General features: G+C 42.8%; 2 protein-coding genes across 7 annotated transcripts in view; one reads left to right on the top strand and one right to left on the bottom strand.

Annotated features, from left to right (window-relative positions):
• LOC127617169 (UBX domain-containing protein 1-like) overlaps positions 1-10,005 on the top strand; it is a 95,486-nt gene extending 85,481 nt beyond the window's left edge. For all 5 annotated transcript variants that reach the window (XM_052089093.1, XM_052089089.1, XM_052089090.1 and 2 more), the window contains 6 exons: positions 6,689-6,764; positions 6,855-7,046; positions 7,202-7,253; positions 9,095-9,217; positions 9,414-9,591; positions 9,704-10,005. In XM_052089093.1, coding sequence (XP_051945053.1) covers positions 6,689-6,764; positions 6,855-7,046; positions 7,202-7,253; positions 9,095-9,217; positions 9,414-9,591; positions 9,704-9,744 — 662 coding nt within the window. In that variant the 3' untranslated portion in view covers positions 9,745-10,005. The remainder of the gene's footprint in view (positions 1-6,688; positions 6,765-6,854; positions 7,047-7,201; positions 7,254-9,094; positions 9,218-9,413; positions 9,592-9,703) is intronic.
• LOC127617165 (pre-mRNA-processing factor 39-like) lies at positions 9,997-20,855 on the bottom strand. 2 transcript variants are annotated; one of them, XM_052089084.1, is made up of 14 exons: positions 20,762-20,855; positions 20,015-20,247; positions 19,789-19,914; positions 18,265-18,383; positions 16,432-16,599; positions 15,881-16,064; positions 15,689-15,793; positions 15,342-15,578; positions 15,059-15,185; positions 14,644-14,915; positions 12,590-12,774; positions 12,358-12,429; positions 12,094-12,265; positions 9,997-11,596 (listed from the first exon to the last, which is right to left on the bottom strand). In XM_052089084.1, exons 1-14 carry the CDS (start codon positions 20,817-20,819, stop codon positions 11,528-11,530), a joined length of 2,127 nt encoding a protein of 708 aa, XP_051945044.1. In that variant the 5' UTR covers positions 20,820-20,855; the 3' UTR covers positions 9,997-11,527. The 2 variants fall into 2 exon arrangements, with proteins under 2 accessions (XP_051945044.1, XP_051945043.1); XM_052089083.1 differs by having other exon boundaries at positions 9,997-11,599.
• Positions 20,856-21,059: the final 204 nt, after the last annotated feature.

The raw sequence follows: 21,059 nt of genomic DNA on the forward strand, positions 1-21,059 counted from the left end.
ATGGTCAGGATTTAATCACAAATAAAGTTTTACATTAAAGGGATAGATCACCCTAAAACTTTCTCATCATTTACTCACCCTCATGCCATCCCAGATGTGTATGACTTTCTTCAGCTGAACACAAACAAAGGTTCTTGGAAGAATATCTCAGCTCTGTAGGCCCTTACAATGCAAGTGAATGGTGACCAGCACTTTGAAGCTCCAAAAAGCACATAAAGGAAAAATAAAAGTAACCCATACAACTCTAAAGGTTCAATACATATCTCCAGAAGTGATATGATTGGTGTGGGTGAGCAACAGATAAATATTTATGAAAAACTCCACTTTCACATTCTTCTTTTCTTTTTGGCGATTTGCATTCTTCATGCATATCACCATCTACCGGGCCTCGTTTCCCAAAAGCGTTGTAAGCCAAAATAGATTGAAGAAACCTTCTTACCATTTATCTTAGTTTTGCGGCCCATTTCCCAAAAGCATCATAGCAACTTAAGTAGGACTTCAAAATGCTCGTAGATTAACGAGTGCTCTGGATTAGTCGTACAGCGCTAAGAACATCGTAAGGACACAGACTTGTGCAGACACCTGCAGGACAATCGTGAAATTACACCTGATAAAATTTAAATACAAATAGCTACACTTTATGCTCATTTAATATCAGTATACATATGTTATATTTTATTATTATTTTTAACCAACAAGGCTAATAATAATAATAACAATAATAAATGCAGAAAGTGGTTAGTCAATATTGGATGAACAGATAAATAAGTAAACAAATAAAGTTATTTGTGGGATAGTTAGTAACAACATAATGGTGGCATGATTGTTGCAAAGATCTGTAAAAAGTACTATCAGAATAGATATAGAGAGAGAAGGGGAAAAGTCAATAACTTGCTGCCATGCATGAAAATCATCTGTACAGTATATTGGCTCCTCATCCTACCTGACACACAAGGGCACTGTTGCTTGCATGACGTTTTGTGTAGTACCGCACATGTTGTGTAGCATTGCTGTTACCGTTATTGTTTTTGGGAGTTAAGAGCAGATCTCCCTTTGTTTGGTGAAATTCCCAAAAGCGCAGCTTCCATGCGTCTCCTTATTTTGCGCTCTACATTAACATGGTGAATCTCGTTATATTCAATTAATGTTTGTTGTAATTAGCAGGACCATAGGCTACACATTGTCTCTGCTATCTTCACTGATCCTGGAAGCTTTAATCTCAACCCACAGAGCAAATTCTGAAAACGATATATTAAAATGCACATCTGATGAACGAGGCTGTGATTGTGTAAAATAAATATATCGTTCTGCACAAAATGATTGCAAAATGAAATGCAATTATGTGGTGAATTAAGTTGTACATTTAGGAAAATATTTTAAAATATATCCGGCAAGGTAAATTACTAACGCTTTTGAAGTTATGCACAAATAATAGTTGCAATGATGAACAGCACGATACGGTCACATTTCAGAACTTCATGTTTATGGATAGCATAAAGACTCTTAAGTAGCACTTAAAGTGTGTCCTCGCTCATTCATGTTAAGTGCGGTTTTGGGAAATGGACACATGAAATGGACACATAAACTCATAAACAATTATGAGTGTTTGTAAAATAGCTTGTAGAAAACGCTCTTAACTATTAAGATCAATTGTTATTGGGAAAAAAGGACCTGTTTCTCACACACATCTATCATATCACTTCTGAAGACATGGCTTTAACCACTAGTGTCTAATGGATTATGTAATGGTTACCCTGTCTTGTTTCACTGTTGCCCTCTTGTTTTCCATCTTGTCACTTTTGCACTTCTTAGTTTTCACTTTAGTCCCTTATGTAACTCCATAGTCCTCTGTTAGCGTTCGTGTTCCCTGTCATTGTTTTCACCTGCCCTCATTAGTTTGCCGTTTGCTTCTGTTAATCACCTTATTATCTTGTTTGAGTTCTGTTCGTTCATTGGCCCCTTTTTCCCTTGTTTATGTATTTATACCCTGTTTCTTTGTTCAGTCTTCGTCGATCGTTGTTTGATGTCAACCTGGTGTGTGTTTCCTCCTCGAGTCCCTTGTTGCTTACATCGTGTTTAGTTTACTATTTTATGTTTCATTTCCCCATCGTGGGTTGTTCCTTTGTGTTTTCCAGTTTTCGTTCATCTAATAAAGTTCAAACTGCGTTTGGATCCTCATTTCCTCGTCTGCCTCGTTACTCAAGCGTTACAGAACGATCGACCACGCATGGATCCAGCAGTTCAACGCATCTGCTCTGCTTAAAGCAAGAGGACCGACCTATTGAAGACCACATCCATGACTTCCTGAACCTGGCGAGTGTCTCAGACTTCCCGGACTCAGCCTTGGTGGCCTTCTTTAGGGGCAATCTGAGCCAGGCTGAGGGAGCGGTTGCCACAGGCAGCGCGCGGCTGGACGCTTTGCGACTTCCTGGAGGCGACCCTACTGGTTTGCGGCTCACAGCTCACCGTGGGCGTCGTAGAGGAGGACCCTTCCCCTCCACCCACTGTGGAGACCCTTCAGCTGTCCGGGGCTCCTCCTGTCACACCTACCCCGGTCTGCAAGCCAGAGCCCACGCCTGCCCTGGTCTGCGAGCCAGAACCCACGCCTGCCTCGGTCTGCAAGCCAAGGCCCACGCCTGTCACAGTGAGCGAGCCAGCGGCCACGCATATCACAGTGAGCGAGCCAGAAGCCACGCATGTCACAGTGAGCGAGCCAGCAGCCACGCATGTCACAGTGAGCGAGCCAGCGGCCACGTATGTCACAGTGAGCGAGCCAGCGGCCACGTATGTCACAGTGAGCGAACCAGCACCTACGGCCTCTACCATCAGCAAGCCTGAGTCCTCGTCAACCACGGCCAGCGAGCCTGAACCCACGCTGACCAGGAACAGCATCCCAGCCTCGCCAGTCACATCAGCCCGGAGGAAGTGGAGAAAGGGAGTGGTCTCTGTGCTCCAGCCTCCGCCTGCCGCAGCCCCATGCCCTAAACCCCCCTTGACTCTGCCCTCAGCGCCCGGAGAACCTAAGCCGGCACATACCACGATAACCCAGCCAGAGCCTGTAGCCTCAGACGTCAGTGAGCCAGTGCCGTTAGCCTCAAACGTCAATGAGCCAGTGCCGCTAGCCTCAAACGTCAATGAGCCAGTGCCTGTAGCCTCAGATGTCCCTGAGCCAGCGCCTGTAGCCTCGACCGTCCCTGAGCCAGTGCCTGTAGCCTCGACCATCCCTGAGCCAGCGCCTGTAGCCTCGACCGTCCCTGAGCCAGCGCCTGTTGCCTCGACCGTCCCTGAGCCAGCGCCTGTAGCCTCGACCGTCCCTGAGCCAGCGCCTTTGGCCTCGACCGTCCAAGAGCCAGTGCCTAAAGCCATGACCGTCCAAGAGCCAGTGCCAGTAGCCATGACCGTCCAAGAGCCAGTGCCAGTAGCCGTGACCGTCCAAGAGCCAGTGCCAGTAGCCGTGACCGTCCAAGAGCCAGTACCAGAAGCCTCGATCGTCCAAGAGCCAGAGCCTGAAGCCATAACCGTCCAAGAGCCATTGCCAGTAGCCATGACCGTCAAAGAGCCAGTGCCAGTAACCGTGACCGTCCAAGAGCCAGCGCCAGTGGTCGTGCCCATCCTAGAGCCAGCACCTCCCGAGCCTTCCAGGGCTCCTCCTCTCGAGCCTACCAGGGCTCCGCCTCCCAAGTCTCTCAAGTCTCTCGAGTCTTCCAGGGCTCCTTCTCCCGAGCTTTCCAGAGCTCCGCCATCCGAGTTTCCCGAGCTTTCCAGAGCTCCGCCATCCGAGTTTCCGAGCCTTCCAGAGCTCCGCCATCCGAGTTTCGAGCTTTCCAGAGCTCCGCCATCCGAGTTTCGAGCTTTCCAGAGCTCTGCCATCCGAGTTTCGAGCTTTCCAGAGCTCCGCCATCCGAGTTTCGAGCTTCCCAGAGCTCCGCCATCCGAGTTTCCGAGCTTTCCAGAGCTCCGCCTTCGAGTTTCGAGCTTTCCAGAGCTCCGCCGTCCGAGTTTCCCGAGCTTTCCAGAGCTCCGCCCTCCGAGCTTCCCAGAGCTCTGCCTCTCAAGCCTCTCGGGCCTTCTAGGGCTCCGCCTCTCAAGCCTTTCGAGCCTACCAGGGCTCCGCCCCTCAAGCCCCTCGAGCCTTCCAGGGCTCCGCCTCTCAAGCCTCCCAGGCTTTCCAGAGCTCCGCCCTCCGAGCTTCCCAGAGCTCCGCCTCTCAACCCTCTCGAGCCTTCCAGGGCTCCGCCTCTCAACCCTCTCGAGCCTACCAGGGCTCCGCCTCTCAAGTCTCTCGAGCCTTCCAGGGCTCCGCCTCTCAAGTCTCTCAAGCCTTCCAGGGCTCCGCCTCTCAAGTCTCTCGAGCCTTTCAGGGCTCCGCCCCTCAAGTCTCTCGAGTCTTCCAGGGCTCCGTCTCTCAAGCCTCCCAAGCTTTCCAGAGCTCCGCCCCCTGAGCTTCCCAGAGCTCCGCCTCTCAAGCCTTCCAGGGCTCCGCCCCTCAAGCCTCTCGAGCCTGCCAAGGCTCCGCCCCTCAAGCCTCTCGAGCCTGCCAGGGCTCCGCCCCTCAAGCCTCTCGAGCCTCCCAGGGCTCCGCCTCCCGAGCCTCCTATGACTCTGCCTCCCGAGACTCCTCCGGCTCCGCCTCTCGATCCACTCAAGCTTTCGACGGCTCCGCCCTCAGAGCCTCCCGAGCCTCCCACGGCTCCGCCTCTTGAGCCACTCAAGCCTTCGACGGCTCCGCCCTCAGAGCCTCCCGAGCCTCCCACGGCTCCGCCTCTCGAGCCACTCAAGCCTTCGACGGCACCGCCCTCCGAGCCTCCCGAGCCTCCTACGGCTCCGCCGCTCGAGCCACTCAAGCCTTCGACGGCTCCGCCCTCAGAGCCTCCCGAGCCTCCTATGGCTCCGCCTCCCGAGCCTCCTCCGGCACCGCCTCTCAAGCCACTCAAGCCTTCGACGGCTCCACCCTCAGAGCCTCCTACGTCTCCGCCCCCAGAGACTCCAGAGTCTTCCTGGTCTCCGCTCCTATAGCCTCCCACGGCGCCGCCTACCCCGGCTCCGCCTCCTGAGCCTCCTTCGGTTCCACCTCCTGAGCCTCCCTCAGCTCCGCCTTCTGGGCCTTCTGAGCCATCACCTCCCTTGGCTCCGCCTCAGAGGTCCTCCTTGGCTCCGCCTCACGCGGCTCCGCCGGCCTCCCCTGTGGCCACTCCATCTCCTAGGCCACCAAAACCGGCCTCTGTTCTGTGGTCATCTCCCAGGTCCCCTGAACCGGCCCTTGGCCCACGACCACCTCCCAGGCCACCAAAGCCGGCCTCTATCCTGTGGTCTCCTCCCAGGCCTCCTGACCCGGTCCCTGTCTTGTGGCCTCCTCCCGGGGCTTCTGACCCTGTTCCCGTCCTGTGGCCTCTTCCCGGGCCCCCTGACCCAGTCCCTGTCCTGTGGCTTCTCCCCAGACCTCCTGACCCAGCCCCAGTCCCGTGGCCTCTCCCCAGGCCCCCTGATCCAGTCCCTGTCCTGTGGCCTCCACCCAGGCCTCCTGACCCTGTTCCCGTCCTGAGTCCTCCCTCCTGGCCTCCTGACCCAGTCCCCGTCCAGTGGCCTCCTCCCAGGTTCCCCAAACCTGTCCTTGCCCAGTGGCCAGCTCCCAGACCATCAAAACCTGTCCCTGCCCGGTCGATACCTCCCTGGGCCCCTAACCCTCATCTCCACTTGTGCCCCGTGGACTGTCTCACCTTCATTCGTGCCCTCGTGGACTGTCTCATTTCCCCGGACTTCCTGTCTGCCCCTGGCACCTCCCGGACCTGCCTGTCTTGCCCTCTGTGCCCCCGGACTTCCTGCCTGCCCAGTGTGCCCCCCTGGTCTGCCTGTCTGCCCATGTGCCCACTTGTACTGTCTGTTTGCCCCTGGTGCCCTCATGTTGTCCTTGTGGATTTTTGTCTTTTGTTGTTTGTTGTCAAGGATCGTCTGGTATCCGATCCTTGAGGGGAGCTATGTAATGGTTACCCTGTCTTGTTTCACTGTTGCCCTCTTGTTTTCCATCTTGTCACTTTTGCACTTCTTAGTTTTCACTTTAGTCCCTTATGTAACTCCATAGTCCTCTGTTAGCGTTACGTGTTCCCTGTCATTGTTTTCACCTGCCCTCATTAGTTTGCCGTTTGCTTCTGTTAATCACCTTATTATCTTGTTTGAGTTCTGTTAGTTCATTGGCCCCTTTTTCCCTTGTTTATGTATTTATACCCTGTTTCTTTGTTCAGTCTTCGTCGATCGTTGTTTGATGTCAACCTGGTGTGTGTTTCCTCCTCGAGTCCCTTGTTGCTTACATCGTGTTTAGTTTACTATTTTATGTTTCATTTCCCCATCGTGGGTTGTTCCTTTGTGTTTTCCAGTTTTCGTTCATCTAATAAAGTTCAAACTGCGTTTGGATCCTCATTTCCTCGTCTGCCTCGTTACTCAAGCGTTACAGATTACTTTTATGCTGCATTTATGTGCTTTCTGAAGCTTCAAATTTCTGATCACCATTCACTTGCATTGTATGGACCTACAGAGCTATTCTTCTAAAAACCATTATTTGTGTTCTACAGAAGTAAGTAAGTCATCCACATCTGGGATGGAATGAATGTTAGTAAATGATGAGAGAATTTTCATTTGTGGGTGAACTATTCCTTTAAAATTTACTTTCACTTTCACCCAAAACAAAAACCAGTCACTGAAAATGTAGCAGAAGACGGAGATGCCAAACGACCCATGACAGAGGAAGAGAGGCAGGAACAAGTAAAAAGGTCTGTGCTTCGTGCAAATAATTTAAGTGTTTTATTTTTTATTTAAATACATCTTTGAAAGCTGATGGAAATCATTGCTCCTTACTGCAGACTGGAGGAGTTGATGAGGGCGAGACAGGAGGAGAGGTCAGAGAGGGAGCGACAGGAGGAAATAGAAAGAGAGAAGCAGAGGAGGAAGCAAGGACAAGAGCTGCTGCAAGTCAAACAGAAACTTCAGGACGATGAAATGAAGAAGCTGGCAGACCAGCGCAGGAGGGAGAAGATGGAGGACAGACTTGCCAAGTAAGAAAAACACTGATGAACTGGATGGTTAGCTTACAGCAGCTGACACAATGAGAGATTTCTGTTCGCAACGGTGTGTTATTTGTTGCATCTTTTCAGTCATGTCGGATTCCATTTATTTAAAGTAGTAACCTTTGCACTGGATCCTTTCTCAGGCAACGGGTTAAAGAGAAGATTGCACGAGACAGAGAGGAGAGGGCGCGAAAGGTATCATTCATCTGAAAAAAAATTATATTGAATTGTTATTTATAACACCTGTCAGGGGCCGTTCACACTTAACCCGTTTTTGCATTTGTCTGTGCAGTTTTTCAATTATTTTTCAATCTAAACCTGCATTAGACTGATCTCTTTGACCATTGTGCCACATCTTACTGCATTACTCAGACCAGCATTTCACTAACTCTGGGCTGTGGCCTCCTGATGTGCCTCAAGGTGGCGCCAGGGGGTCTGTGGAAAAACGTTAGAATGTGATTATTATAATTAATTATACATGTATATACTCATGGATTGTAAACGTTAAAACTATGGTGTGCATATATATATATATATATATATATATATATATATATATATATATATATATATATATATATATATGAGAAATATTAATAAAATAAAATGTGCTTACTGATTACATTTCACTGCTGTCCCGCACACAAAGCCGCAACTTCACTGAACAGGGACATCAGTATGTATATTGCTAGTTAACACAGATAGAACATTTGATTGCAAAGATCAAGGGGGTCCATTTGGTCCGTAGGGGGACCACAAAAGGATTTAGCATACACAACGGGGGCCTCACACTGAAAAAGTTTGAGAACCACTGTTTTAGATGGCTTGTTTAAATCTAGAACGCTTAACTTCACCCCCCTTAAATAAATATGTTGGTCAAAAAAAGACCCAGGTTAAATATAGACGCATATTCTTTATAAAACTGCTTATTTATCAAGGAAAATTAACTCTGATGGTAACTTTTTTTTAATAGTTGATGTGTCTTTTGTTCAATTGAAAATGGAGCAGGTGTTTTGAGTGATAACAAGATAAAATATTTATTAAAAAATTTATAAAATATGAAATGTCTCAACAAATCTACCCACACAAACAAATATTGTACATATTGTATAATGAACTAGGATAAACAAAAAAAAAATAGCAATTTTTTAAAAATGTTTATAAACTAGTAAAATGACAACCTTATGTACTCTATTATGCCAAATGACACTATATTCCTTTATAATTCTATTAAGCTATATTTTTAGTTTGGAGTGGTAAGGCATACAAAAAAATGAAAAGTTGCAGGTACAAATACACTAAGAAGTGGTTTAGGAACTATGACCATTCAGGCCCTTGCTGTGAACTAGACATCTAAACTCAGGTTGCTCCATAAGAACTGTCCCTGCGATGAGTGTAATGTCAAACACTTTTCATAAAAGCATCAGCTGAATGGCAACTTTCTATTCTTGCATACAACACATGAATATAAATGTGAACATGGTATTTAACATATTTAATTACATAAAAAATCTTAACTGAAAAAAAAACAAACAACAACAACAATGTATTACAAAACTAATACCAGTGTGAATGCAATAGGAAAAACATATGTATTCTATGGCTGTGATGCGAATTCTCTTATAATTAAAAAATTGTTCAACAAAATTTTGAAAAATTCACTTCACGTGTCACCTTAATTGAGGAAAACCTGGAGTGGCAGATCATAAGACCACTTCATTTAAAAAAGTATGCCTTAAAAACCATGCTGGGATATGTTTTTTGAGGGTTAAAAGAACTTCTTCAACATTTAAAAAAGTCTTGAGACTCCTTCATCTGTTCTGTCTGTTGCTCTATGTCTAGTTTTTTTTACGGCAAGAACATATTTGGTCCGACTCTGAACGGCCCCTTAGAGATGTGAATTTGCGAAGTAGCACTCCTCTTCCTTGTCCCTCTTCTACTTTTTGCTGTTTTCCGTTACTGTTAACTAATCTGTCATGCCGACTACAGTACATTAGGAATATATTTAACAAGTAATAAAACCTGATTATGTGCAGTTTGGAGGCTGTTCATCAAGCACAGATCTGTCATCTCCCCCCTCTGAAGCCCCTACCCAGTCTCTACCGGACAACCAAGGGCCTCCGCAAGCCAAGAAAGACTACGATGAATGTCGGATACAGGTAATGAAAATTTACAAAATATTTACAATGTGTGTCCACCCAGTGGATACTTCTCCTCATTTTATTGTTAATGTACAATGCCACGAGGCTGTACTGTAACTGTTAGAAGATTTGAAATTCTAAGAATTGGATTTCGAAATGATTCCACTAATACATCAGACATTTCAAACACCACTCCATCCCTCCTGTTATTTAGGTGCGTCTTCTGGATGGGTCTACCTTGAGTGCTGTCTTTAAGGCTCAGGAACCTCTGGCTGCTGTGAGAGTCTATGTACAGATGAACGGGGCAAATGGAGTGGATTTCAACCTCATCACCCCATACCCCAGACGTGTCTACACTGATCTGGACATGGAAAAACCCCTGCGTGAGCTGGGTAAGAGAGCTTGCAGCTGGTTAAATATCTGTATTTGGAAACAAAATAATGCTTATTGACACATTTGCTTTATTTGATTGTGATTAATATTTGTTGGTCTTTTATTTTACAGGTTTGGTGCCTTCTGCAGTTCTTGTGGTTACCAAGAAATGAAGGGAAACAAATATAAACACAGTGTTCTTCCACGTCCGTGCAAGATCAAACAAATATCTCTGTGAAGACCATCAAATAAATGAACTGCTACAATGGTTTTACTCAAAAAACTGGCACACATACACTGCATTAGAACTGAGCTGACCAATAACGTCCTTAATCTTAAACCTGTTACTCCCAATAAAAGGTTGAGTGAGTTTTCATAATAATGAACCTTGAGAAGGTAGTTGTTATTTTCTGTCATGTAAAAAAAAAAAAAAAAAAAAACGCCTTAATTTTTAAGAATAAACATTACGACACCAGTCTCATTCATCTGATCTTAGTTTTAGCATTTGAAAGTTGGCAGAAGCTGTTAACAAGTAGGAGCATTTGAGTGTTGTTGGCTGTAGAGAACCTCATGAAACAAGCAGAACAACTTTTCATTTCAATGTGATTATTTATATAAGAATTGTTTGACAAACTATTTAAACAAAAATTGATTCTGTTTGAGTTTCATAAATGAGGCCTAGTGACATTAAAGTTGCTGTAAGCGATTTTTTTTTTTCATGAAAAGGTATGCATAAAATGTTCCTACTCCCTTAAAGATATGAATGAAATAAGTGTCCTGAGATAACACACTGTCACAGCTGCAGACTTTGTAAACGGACAGGTGTCAGAGCCTGTGCAACGCCAATTTTATGATCTGAATTATAGCAGAGACGGGCCACTTCTATTTAAATGAATGGGTGAAATTGAAAGTCCAACCAAGAAGCTCTAACAGCCAACTGCTGTAGAAAGGAAGTCCCGCTTTACAGGTAAAAGTGCCAAATCACATTTTAGATACAGACATTGCCTGTGGATCAACTCGCTAACATGTATGCGCATTGGCTATACAAGCAAGGAAAATTGCATGCTTTTAGTGTAATATTATGTAAAGCAGCACAATTTGTAATTCCAATATTATCACATTTTATTGCTGATTTCAAATGTTCTTTGATCGGATATCTTGACCAACCGTTTTTGAGATTTCGGTGTTCCCCCACTCAAGTAGATAGGAGCTGCACTGACATGACTGGAAATAGTCTCCAGAGGGCATTCCAAAGATGGCCGACAGTGGACTGACTTGCTAGAAAGACATTGATTACAGTCATGTCTGAAAAAGGGAAATCAGCAATTATAATACCTTTTGTCATTAAAGTACGCACCCAGGCACAGTGAATTTAATCTAAAGCTTCCTCTAAATCATTAAAAAAAAATTATGTGACAATAAGAAATACATTAACCAATTCAGGATGCAATGGACTCCTCAACTGCTACAGTTCACTACAAAATATTTAAGTCAGTTAAGTTAATAAGCATCATTACAAGCATATTTTAAGAAAACAACTTTGTTAACTGTATTTTATTATAATGAGATGTTGGCTGCACAGAATAAACACATTTTAAAACATTTAAAAAAAACTTTGTACAAAATTGTCAACATTCACATAAAACATTTCATGGATTTAATAAAAGTTGCTTTAATTTACACATAAGCGGCTAAAAAAAAAACAATCATGAAACTGTAAATCTACCAATACAAACATTTTAAGTCTAAAGGTGGCACAGAGTAATTTTTAGGGTACGTCAAGGTAACAGCCACAAAGGATAAGATTTTCAAAACTTTTACATTTTATCCCTCATTGTTTTGATGCCACGCACACTGGCTCATAGTTAGACACTTTCCTATGTTGATTTGGGAAGATTGAGGATGTTTGAGTTGATCATATGAAGCAATGCCCCGGACCTCAGTCTCTAAAGAAGTTTAGCTTTGAGGGTAGTACTGATTGTACTGATTCCAAGGGTTCTGGTAGCTGCCGTATGCCCCGTACTGCTGCTGAGACATGGGGACAAGATGTATTTATGATAAACATTTTAATTCAACATGCAATTTCTTTGCTATCTCCTTTTAAAAATGGAAATTCTAAAATATATCGAAGGGTTCATCCTTGTTTTTAGATAGCTAATAGACTTTAGTTGTGTCACGGCAATTAACCATTACTATGTTCTAAATAGCTTGTGCTATTCCAAACTTAGCTATGATTTACTTGATGGTCGGTTGCCGGGGAGAGACTGTCTCATTTTCTAGAGCATTTGATTGGACAAAAATATGTGTAACGCAACATGAATCATCCATATGTTTGGTGTGTTTTGCCATCGGAGAAAGAATCTACATAATGTATTAAATCCATATATCTACTACAAATTAATTTAGTTAATAGTTAGGAGTACACTAGCACAAGCTTATACACATGGACTAAAAGCCACAAAAGGAATTTTAATTTCATAGGGTCGTGGCATACATGCAAATTAAAGATTCTTCAAATGTACCTGGTACCAGCTCCCATAACTTCCATACGATCCACACATGTCTCCACCCATCATAGGAGGAGGTGGTGTTGTCATGGGAACGTGAGGCATAGTGGGTGGAGCAGTCTGTGGAGGCACCGTCATGGCAGATCCATCATCCATTTTACTCATCTTCTCTGGATCGTCACTATCACTACAGCAATACAAAGAGAGCGCATTAAAAAGACTAACCACAGGAAAACAAATTCTCATAGAAGATCTCTAGGCTTATATTTTTGGGCTCACCCGTTCTCTGCTCCTCTCTTTCCATCGTGCTCCTTTAGCAGCTTTTGGTGCTCGTCATACATACTCAACACACTGATAATAAATTAGAACAATATACAACATTTAAATAAACCTAGTAATGCAGAAGCAAAGTTAGAATGTACTATGCAGTAAATACAATAACCTTTAAAAAGTCAGATTTCACATATTCATAAGTTGTGCTAGTTCTGCAATGGTTTGAATGAACTCTGACCTCTGTACTGTAGTCCCAAAATCCTCAGCGTACTGCAGGCCACGTTGGGAGAAAAGGATTTTGGTCTTTGGTGAGAGAGGAGCAGCAAGAGCTTTAGCCACACACTGTTGGACCCCTCCACCATTAGCCCGCAGGTCACCTGACATCTCCAGATCCAGAAGGTTCTGATACAACCTACTGTTATCCTGAAAAGCCAATCACAGAATATCAAAACATCAACGATTGAGTCGTGCAAACTAGTGGTATTGTGGTGCAACTTTTGCTGCATATTGTGAAAATATAGTATAATCATTGCAAGGACCCCAATGTCCTGGTCCCATTTTACTCAAAATCAAAAGAAACAAACAAGAGATTATATTTACCATACAGAAAATGAAGCCTATTTCAGGGCCATAAAGATTATTTTTGTTAAAGTTAAGCACTTTTTACCCCGCCAATTCTCATTACTACTATAAAAAAAGATGGTGGTCATTATGATGCTCTCATTACTGCTCCCTTGTTAATGCACAAATTTTCACCACATCATCTTTTTATTGTAATACCATCTGTATTACATTGCTTACTGTAATTCCATCATTATTGAAAACAGTGGGAATAACCATCCATCCATCTTCAACCGCTTATCCGAAGTTGGGTCGCGGGGGCAGCAGCTCCAGCAGGGGGCCCCAAACTTCCATATCCCGACCCAAATTAACCAGCTCTGACTTGGGGACCCAGAGGTATTCCCAGGCCAGTGTGGAGATGTTATCTCTTCACCTACGGCTCTACTCTGAGCTCCTCACGGATGACTGAGCTCCTCACCCTATCTCTAAGGGAGAAGCCCGCCACCCTTCTGAGGAAACCCATTTCGGCCGCTTGTACTCGCGACCAAGTTCTTTCGATCATGACCCAGCCTTCATGACCATAGGTGAGGGAAGGAACGAAAATTGACCGGTAGATCAAGAGCTTTGCCTTCCGGCTCAGCTCTCTTTTCGTGACAATGGTGCGATAGAGTGAGTGCAATACTGCCCCCGCTGCCCCGATTCTCCAGCCAACCTCCCGCTTCATTGTCCCCTCACTCGTGAACAAGACCCCGAGGTACTAACAGTGGGAATAGTAAATGTAAAATGTCAAAAAGTGTTATCGTAATGAGAATGGGGTAAAATGTGCTTAAAGGAATAGTTCATCCAAAAATATAAACTCTCATTATTTACTCTCTCTCTCTCTCTCTCATGCCATCCCAGATGTGTATGACTTTCATTCTTCAGCAGAACACAAAGGTTTTTAGAAGAATATTTCAGCTCTGTAGGTCCATACAATGCAAGTGAATGGCAACCAAAGCTTTGAGCCCCAAAAAGCAAATAATGACAGCATAAAAAGTAATCCATAAGTCTCCAGTGGTTTAATCCATATATTCAGAAATGATATGATAAGTGTGGGTGAGCAACAGATCAATATTTAAGTCGCTTTTTTCCTATCAATCGTCACTTTCATTTCCACATTCTTCTTCTTTTGTTTTTGGTGATTCATTCTTCGTGCATATCGCCACCTACTGGGCAGGGAGGAGAATTTGTAGTAAAAAGGACTTAAATATCGATCCGTTTCTCATCCACACCTATTATATAGTTTCTGAAAATATCGATTTAACCACTGGAGTCTTATAGATTACTTTTATGCTGCCTTCATGTTATTTTTGGGGTTTCACAGTTCCGGTCACTATTCACTTGCATTGTATGGACCAACAGTGCTGTGATATACTTCTAAAAATCTTTGTTTGTGTTCTGCTGAAAAAAGAAAGTCACACACATCTGGGATGTCATGTGGGTGAGTAAATGATGAGATAATTTTCATTTTTGGGTGAACTACCTCTTTAAGTGTCCATAAAATGTCACAATGCAAAAAAATCGTAAATGTCCTAAATGTAGGCTTAAGTTTGTTTATGCAAAATACAATTTCATAATTGTACTGATTTGGGACCAGCCATTTTGAGAGGTTTCATGAGAATCACCCAGTAACATATGAAGACAGAATTACATAAATGTAAAACAGGGTGACTTTCGTCACTTGCGTTATACCGGACTGAGCTCTATGGCCTCCTGTAGAACAGTGCGGGCCCTGGCTGGGTTCTTGCACAGCTTGAGAAGGAAGCGGGAAAGTTTGATCGAGTAGAAGGCATGGAGTGAGGGATTGTCTTTACTCTGTTCCAGTGCCTCCTTCAGTAGCGATTCCGCCACATCAAGATGACCTGCCCTCCTCTGCAAACCTATCATCCTTAAACGCACCGCAGCCAAACCAGGCAATCTCGTCTCCAGAGACTCTAGAATGCGCTGTGCCTCTAAAATATTACCTAGAGATGTTTTAAATTGCAAGAGAGAATATGTAAACATTGTGGGTTGAGTCAAGAACTAAGTCATACAAATCCAAATATACAAAGTTATAAATCACAACGTCTTAGTGATGGAGTGTTTTCTGTGATAAATTGAATCTCACCATGCTTTTCTTCGAACGAGGACCACTGCAGATGGATACTGTGTTTGTATGGAAGATGGATTTCACAAGCTCTGCGATACACATTACGCACTTCCTCCAGACACCGTGGTTCCAGGTAATGCACATACTGTGACAGACACACACACACACACACACACACACATTACAAATGACAGCTAAAATACTACAGGTCTTGTAATTCAGCACTATCAAAACAAATCATAATTCCGTTTTCCATAATTAAACACTTCTATAATCAGCTGCCAAATCTCCCTACACTTACTTTATTCCAGAATTCCTCATAGAGTGCACAGGCAATGAGACAGCGCTCATACAGAATCAGTACTCTCTCGTGTCCAGCTACACACTCTTTTTTGGAGCTTTCCTGGCCTTCCACAGACGTCTTTTCAACATCCATCGCTGCCGTCTCAGCCTCTGCCATCTCCCAGTCCAAATAACTCTGCCAGGCTTTCAGCTGGGCTCTGTCCAGAGGCTTCACATGGAAATACGGCCTTTTAATCTGAAACAGAGCAAGAAAGAAAGAGAGAAAGGAAAAAAAGTCAGACTAATGGAACACCAAAATGCATGAGAAAGTGAGAATGAGAAGAGAAAGGTTAATATGGTTCTTACAGCATCCTCAAAGTTCCATCTCTTCCTGACTTCTGCCTCATTTTGCTGGTACACTTCCTCTCTGCAGGCCAACAGAAGCTCCTGCATCTTCTGTACTGCCTCTTCCTGTAATAAAGGAAGACAAAAGATGTTACAGGTAAAAATTTATGTTTGTAATCCAAGGGTTCATGGTTTGGCTGGAAAGTGAGTTACCGAGTCCTTTCCGTTGTCTGCAGGCTCTTCCTCCCCTGGCGGTCTCTCCTCTTCATCTGCAGCAATATCAGTTCTCTCTTTTTTGGCCTGAATTTGGCTCTGTTTGTACTCAGCCCTCACCTTCCTGTACTCCTCTGGGGACAGGACCTCATGCGGCGGGTGGGAAGTTAAGTGTGTTTTTAGTCTAAGGAAAGAGACAGAAATTCAGAAAGGGACCATCAGCCCAATGCAACACAAGCGTCATAATGATTTTTATGGACTCTGAAAGCAAAAGACATTTTGTGATATTTTGGTGATCTGGATTTGATGTGCTTAACTGCAGGTGTTTGACAGTTTACCAATTAGGCTTTTGTTGATGCATTCAGCTGCATCTAAATATAAAGGGGGAAAGAGATCACAGAATATGAGCGTGAGAAGAAATTATAACAAATCCTCACAAATCCATGCGTGTGTGTGTGTGGTTTGTAAACTGCCGTGCCTCAAAATCTGAGGAGTGCGAGGACAAAAAAATTGTTAACAAATCTAACATAAGGCCCAAGAGTATAGCATACTTTTCATAGTGCATGTTGTAAAACTGTGTGGGGACCCGCAGTACTCGTTCATAGACCACTGTCATGGCCTTTAGGTTTCCCTGCTCCTTCTCCCACTCGGCATACAGATCCCACAGCCTGTCTGAATGGAAGTCCCAGCCAGCGGCTGCCACTGCCTCCTCAAACACACTAAGAAGAGATCAGAGGACTCCATTACACCATACCAAATGACAGAACCAAGAAGATCTTGAAAAAGCAAGAAAATGAATCAATAGTCTGAACAGTCTTGTACTTTGTTTTAAGTTACTCTGGTAAGAAGCCATCTTACAGGAAAATAACGTAAATGTGAATCCAAATTTGATTGAAAATACTGAAAGGAGACAGGAAGTGGGTCACTGACATGACATTCAAACAGTGCCTTGTGGTCTGACTTCATCTAAAACTACTTTAAGCATGTTTTCTAATTATTGTATAATTATTATGCAATTTTATAACCTCATATTAATTGGAATACTACATAGAATATTTGTACATTTAAAAGCACCACAGGACTTTTTAAGTAAACTGCTTAAGGGATAGTTAACCCAAAAATGAAAATGATCTAATTTATTCATCCCAGATGTGTATGACTTTCTTTCTTCTACAGAACACAAATTAAGATTTTTAGAAGAATATTTCAGCTCTGTAAGTCCATACAATGCAAGTGAATGGTGATCATCAAATTTGAAGCTCCAAAAAGCACATAAAAGGCAGCATAAAAGTAAGCCCTATGACTGCTGTGGTTTAAGTAATTTATTCTGAAGCGATATGATAGGTGTGGGTGAGTACAGACCAAAATATAACTCCTTTTTCACTGTACATCTTGCCTTTGCAGTCTCTAGTCACAATCATGATTTCAAGCTTGATTACACTTCCTAATGCTTGAGAAATGTGCAGAGAGCTAGGTATATTTTCATGCAATTATCTAATCAGCCAAAAGTGTGGCAGCAGTGCAATGCATGAAATCACCCAGATACAGGTCAGGAGCTTCAGTGAATGTTCACATCAACCATCAGAAATGGGAAACATGTGATCTCAGTGATTTGGACTGTGGTATTATTGTTGGTGCTAGATGTGCTGGTTTGAGTATTTATGTAACTGCTGATCTCCTGAGATTTCCATGCACAACAGTCTGTAGAGTTTTCTCAGAATGGTGCCAAAAACAAAAAACATCCAGTGAGAGGCAGTTCTGTGGATGCTGATGACAGAGGTCAAAGGTGAATGGCCAGACTGGTTTGAGATGACAGAAAGGCTAAAGTAACACAGATAACTCCTCTATACGATTGTAGTGAGCAGAATAGCATCTCAGAATGCACATGTCAAACCTTTAGGTGGATGGGCTACAACAAAACAGAAGATTTTTTAGGATCATAGTGTTCTTAATAAAGTGTTCGGTGAGTGTATTTTGGTCTGTTCTGTGGTTTAATCAATGTCTTCTGAAGACATTGATTAAACCACTGGAGTATTATGAATTACTTTTATTCTGCGTTTATCTGCTTTGAGTATCAAAAGGTTGGTCACCATGAAATATTCTTCAAAAAATCTTAATTTGTGTTCTCCAGAAGAAAGTCATACACATCTGGCATGAGTAAATAATGTGAGACTTTTCATTTTTGTGTGAAATATTCCTTTAAATCTAATCACTAAAAAAGTAAAAGAAAATGCTGAACAGTCCAGACATTAGAGTTGACAAGAGTTGACAAGAACCTAAAAAGGAGTGTCTTAAGTTGTTATTTAGAAAATATTATAGAATAAAAATTGGCATTGTGGCAAAGCTGGAACATAATTGTTTATGGTGTAGTTTCTCTGTGGTACCAGCGGATGCGCTGTGCTGACTCAGGCAGGTTCATGTTGAGTGTTCCCAGCAGCAGGTTGACATAGTGGATCCATAGATCAACACTGAGAGGGATCGCCTTCAAACCTTGTTCACACACCTATCACAGGGGAAAAAACAGAGCATTACACCAACGCTGCACCATTATTTACAACAAATTTTTTAAAATTAAAAACCTCAGAATCAGAATATTTGTACAGCGCTTCCACAATACATATCAACCCCATTTAAACCTGGTATTAAGATGTGCCTCGGGTGATCTGATCACATGTGGTCAGGCAAGACACATCACGGTTTACACCAGGTCGCTTAAATGGATCTCCTGTGACCAGTTGTGGTCAGATTTCAGGCAGTGGACTTCTGTTTATGATGACACACTGTACATCAATCAGTATGTCAGTGTGTTACTGCAAGACTGCAACAAAGTCATAAAAGATAAAATCCGAAAAAACAACACACTACTTCTCCCAGATTCAGCTGAAATATAATCTATGCACAAAAGCAGAATTGTCTGTTTTTTTTAGTGGATTAGTTGTATAAACCTGAGCTGCAGATGTTCGTGCTTCTCATAAGTGTCTGTGCATGATGATTCAGACACATGAAGAGATCGTATCCACTTTTTATTTCAGATCGGATGGTTATTTCCTTTAAAGCTTGTGACGGCAAAATTCAAACAACATGTGACGAGGAGGAGGGCATGGCCAGGGCATAAGGATGGAGGCCTGTCGCTGAGTTACCCCAATCAGCCGGGAGGGGGATAAGGAGGATCTGGAGAAGCTCCTCCTGGCTAATTGGGGTAACTCAACGCCAGGCGTCCATCCTTACGGCCCAGCCATGCCCTACTCCTTGTAAAAATATTGTGATATCAGATTACATCGTCAACCCCCCGCCAAGGGTCGAGAATTTTTTTGCTTTGATTTTGATTTAAAAATTCATTCAACCTTGAAAAAAAAAAAAGACATAAGACATTTCTAAATACAAATTGCACTTTAAACTAAACGAAAAACCACCTCCCCAGATCCAAACATTTACTGTCTCCAATGGCCCCATTTGCCATCACGGAATCTGCAATGCATGCCAACCGTGAGGAAATAAAGAGCATTAAACTCACAACTCCCGATATGATCTGAGATCATTTTCAGTATTCTCATAAACAGTTTTTAGATGAATGAAACATAGAAAAAATAAAAAAAGAACATTACATTGTCATACCACTCAGCCCTAATTTACAACTCAAATGTGTTATGGTCACATGCGTTTTGACCACATTCATTTGTTTTTTGTGATCTGTTCCCAAAACATTTTACATTCTGTGTAGACCTGCATTTAGCTCTGACCACATGAGATCGGATCAGCTGAAATGCATCTTACCAGGTGTAAACAGGGTTGATAATTTCAAAGCAGCTTTATAGAAAACAGAGCCTTATTGTCCCAAGTGAGCAAAACTCTAAAGACACACTGTCCTGAAAAACTCATCTTTGCATGATGGACATGCATGTTCTTACATTTTCAGCTTTGTTGTTGTGACCAGCTTGTCTCTCGAGATCTGCAAATTTTTTCCAATAACCATAACACAGAGGGTACCTAACCAGAAATGCATTCAGGGATTGACGACAAGCCCTCGTGTGGCCCTGCAAAAAATTACTGTCATAACAAGCTCAAGTTCCAGCAATAAAGAAGAAATGCAACCTTGTGTATAAAGTTATTTGTTGTTGACATAATGATCATCACCTCTTGTTCACAATACTGCAGAAGATCAGTCCAGCTGTTGAAATCAAGAGGATTGTCGCTGGTCAGCTTCCAAAGTCTCTCGAATTCTGCTGGTAACTCTCCTTCTCCCTCCTCCTCACCTTCTGCCACATAGGATACTGTTGGGACGCTCATGTCTCCCCCATCACCAGCACTCTCCTCTGACCCAATAGCATCTGAATTGGGAAGTTCTGCAACCTCAGGATCATACAACCCTGTCATTCAAACAGACGTGTTTGATCAAACACAAAGCAATTAATCTAATTCACTATATGGAAATTTGTTCTGTAATAAAAGTGAGACTTGATCATCCTAGTAAACTTACAGTGCTGCAGTAGGTAAAATGGCAATAATTTAGAGATTATGGGGTGATTATGTCGCTGCTTGTATGCCTGTGTCTTTCTGGATCCAGTTTTAAACTTTGTTGACGACAGGTTTTTAAGAGATAAGATATTTCAATTGTCTGCAGCTATAACCTCATTATAAAACTGATATTACGTGTTTTATGAGCGTAAACATCCCTAAAAAAACAGAATAACTTTTTTTTTAACGTTAAAATACTGAAGTTCTGTATTAATACTCAAATAGTAAGCTCGCTAGCTATATTATGAAGACGCACTGGTGTAATAAATAATGCATTGTAGCATTTCAGAAACCAGTAAGACAAATAATTTGTGTAAACACAAGCTTGCAGTCTTAAAACGGTTGTAGTTAAGTAAAAAGGAAAACCTGAAGGGTTTGTCAGATGCCCGTTGTTGCTCAAGTCGTCGGTGCCTTCCGCCGCCATTATTGTCCACACAACAAATGACGTACATAATGTGCAACTGCTGCTCGGTCACTGTCGCAGTAGATCTACGAAATCAAAATCGACCGACTATTTTATTTATTTATTTAAATTGTATTATTATTATTATTATTATTATTATTATTATTATTATTATTATTATTATTTTATATAATTTATTTAGTTTTATTTAAATTCATTTTTATTTAATATAACTTTTCAGGTCCAATATAACTTTTTCGT

The sequence above is a fragment of the Xyrauchen texanus genome, chromosome 23 (genome assembly GCF_025860055.1).
Source record: "Xyrauchen texanus isolate HMW12.3.18 chromosome 23, RBS_HiC_50CHRs, whole genome shotgun sequence".
Lineage (NCBI taxonomy): Eukaryota > Metazoa > Chordata > Actinopteri > Cypriniformes > Catostomidae > Xyrauchen > Xyrauchen texanus.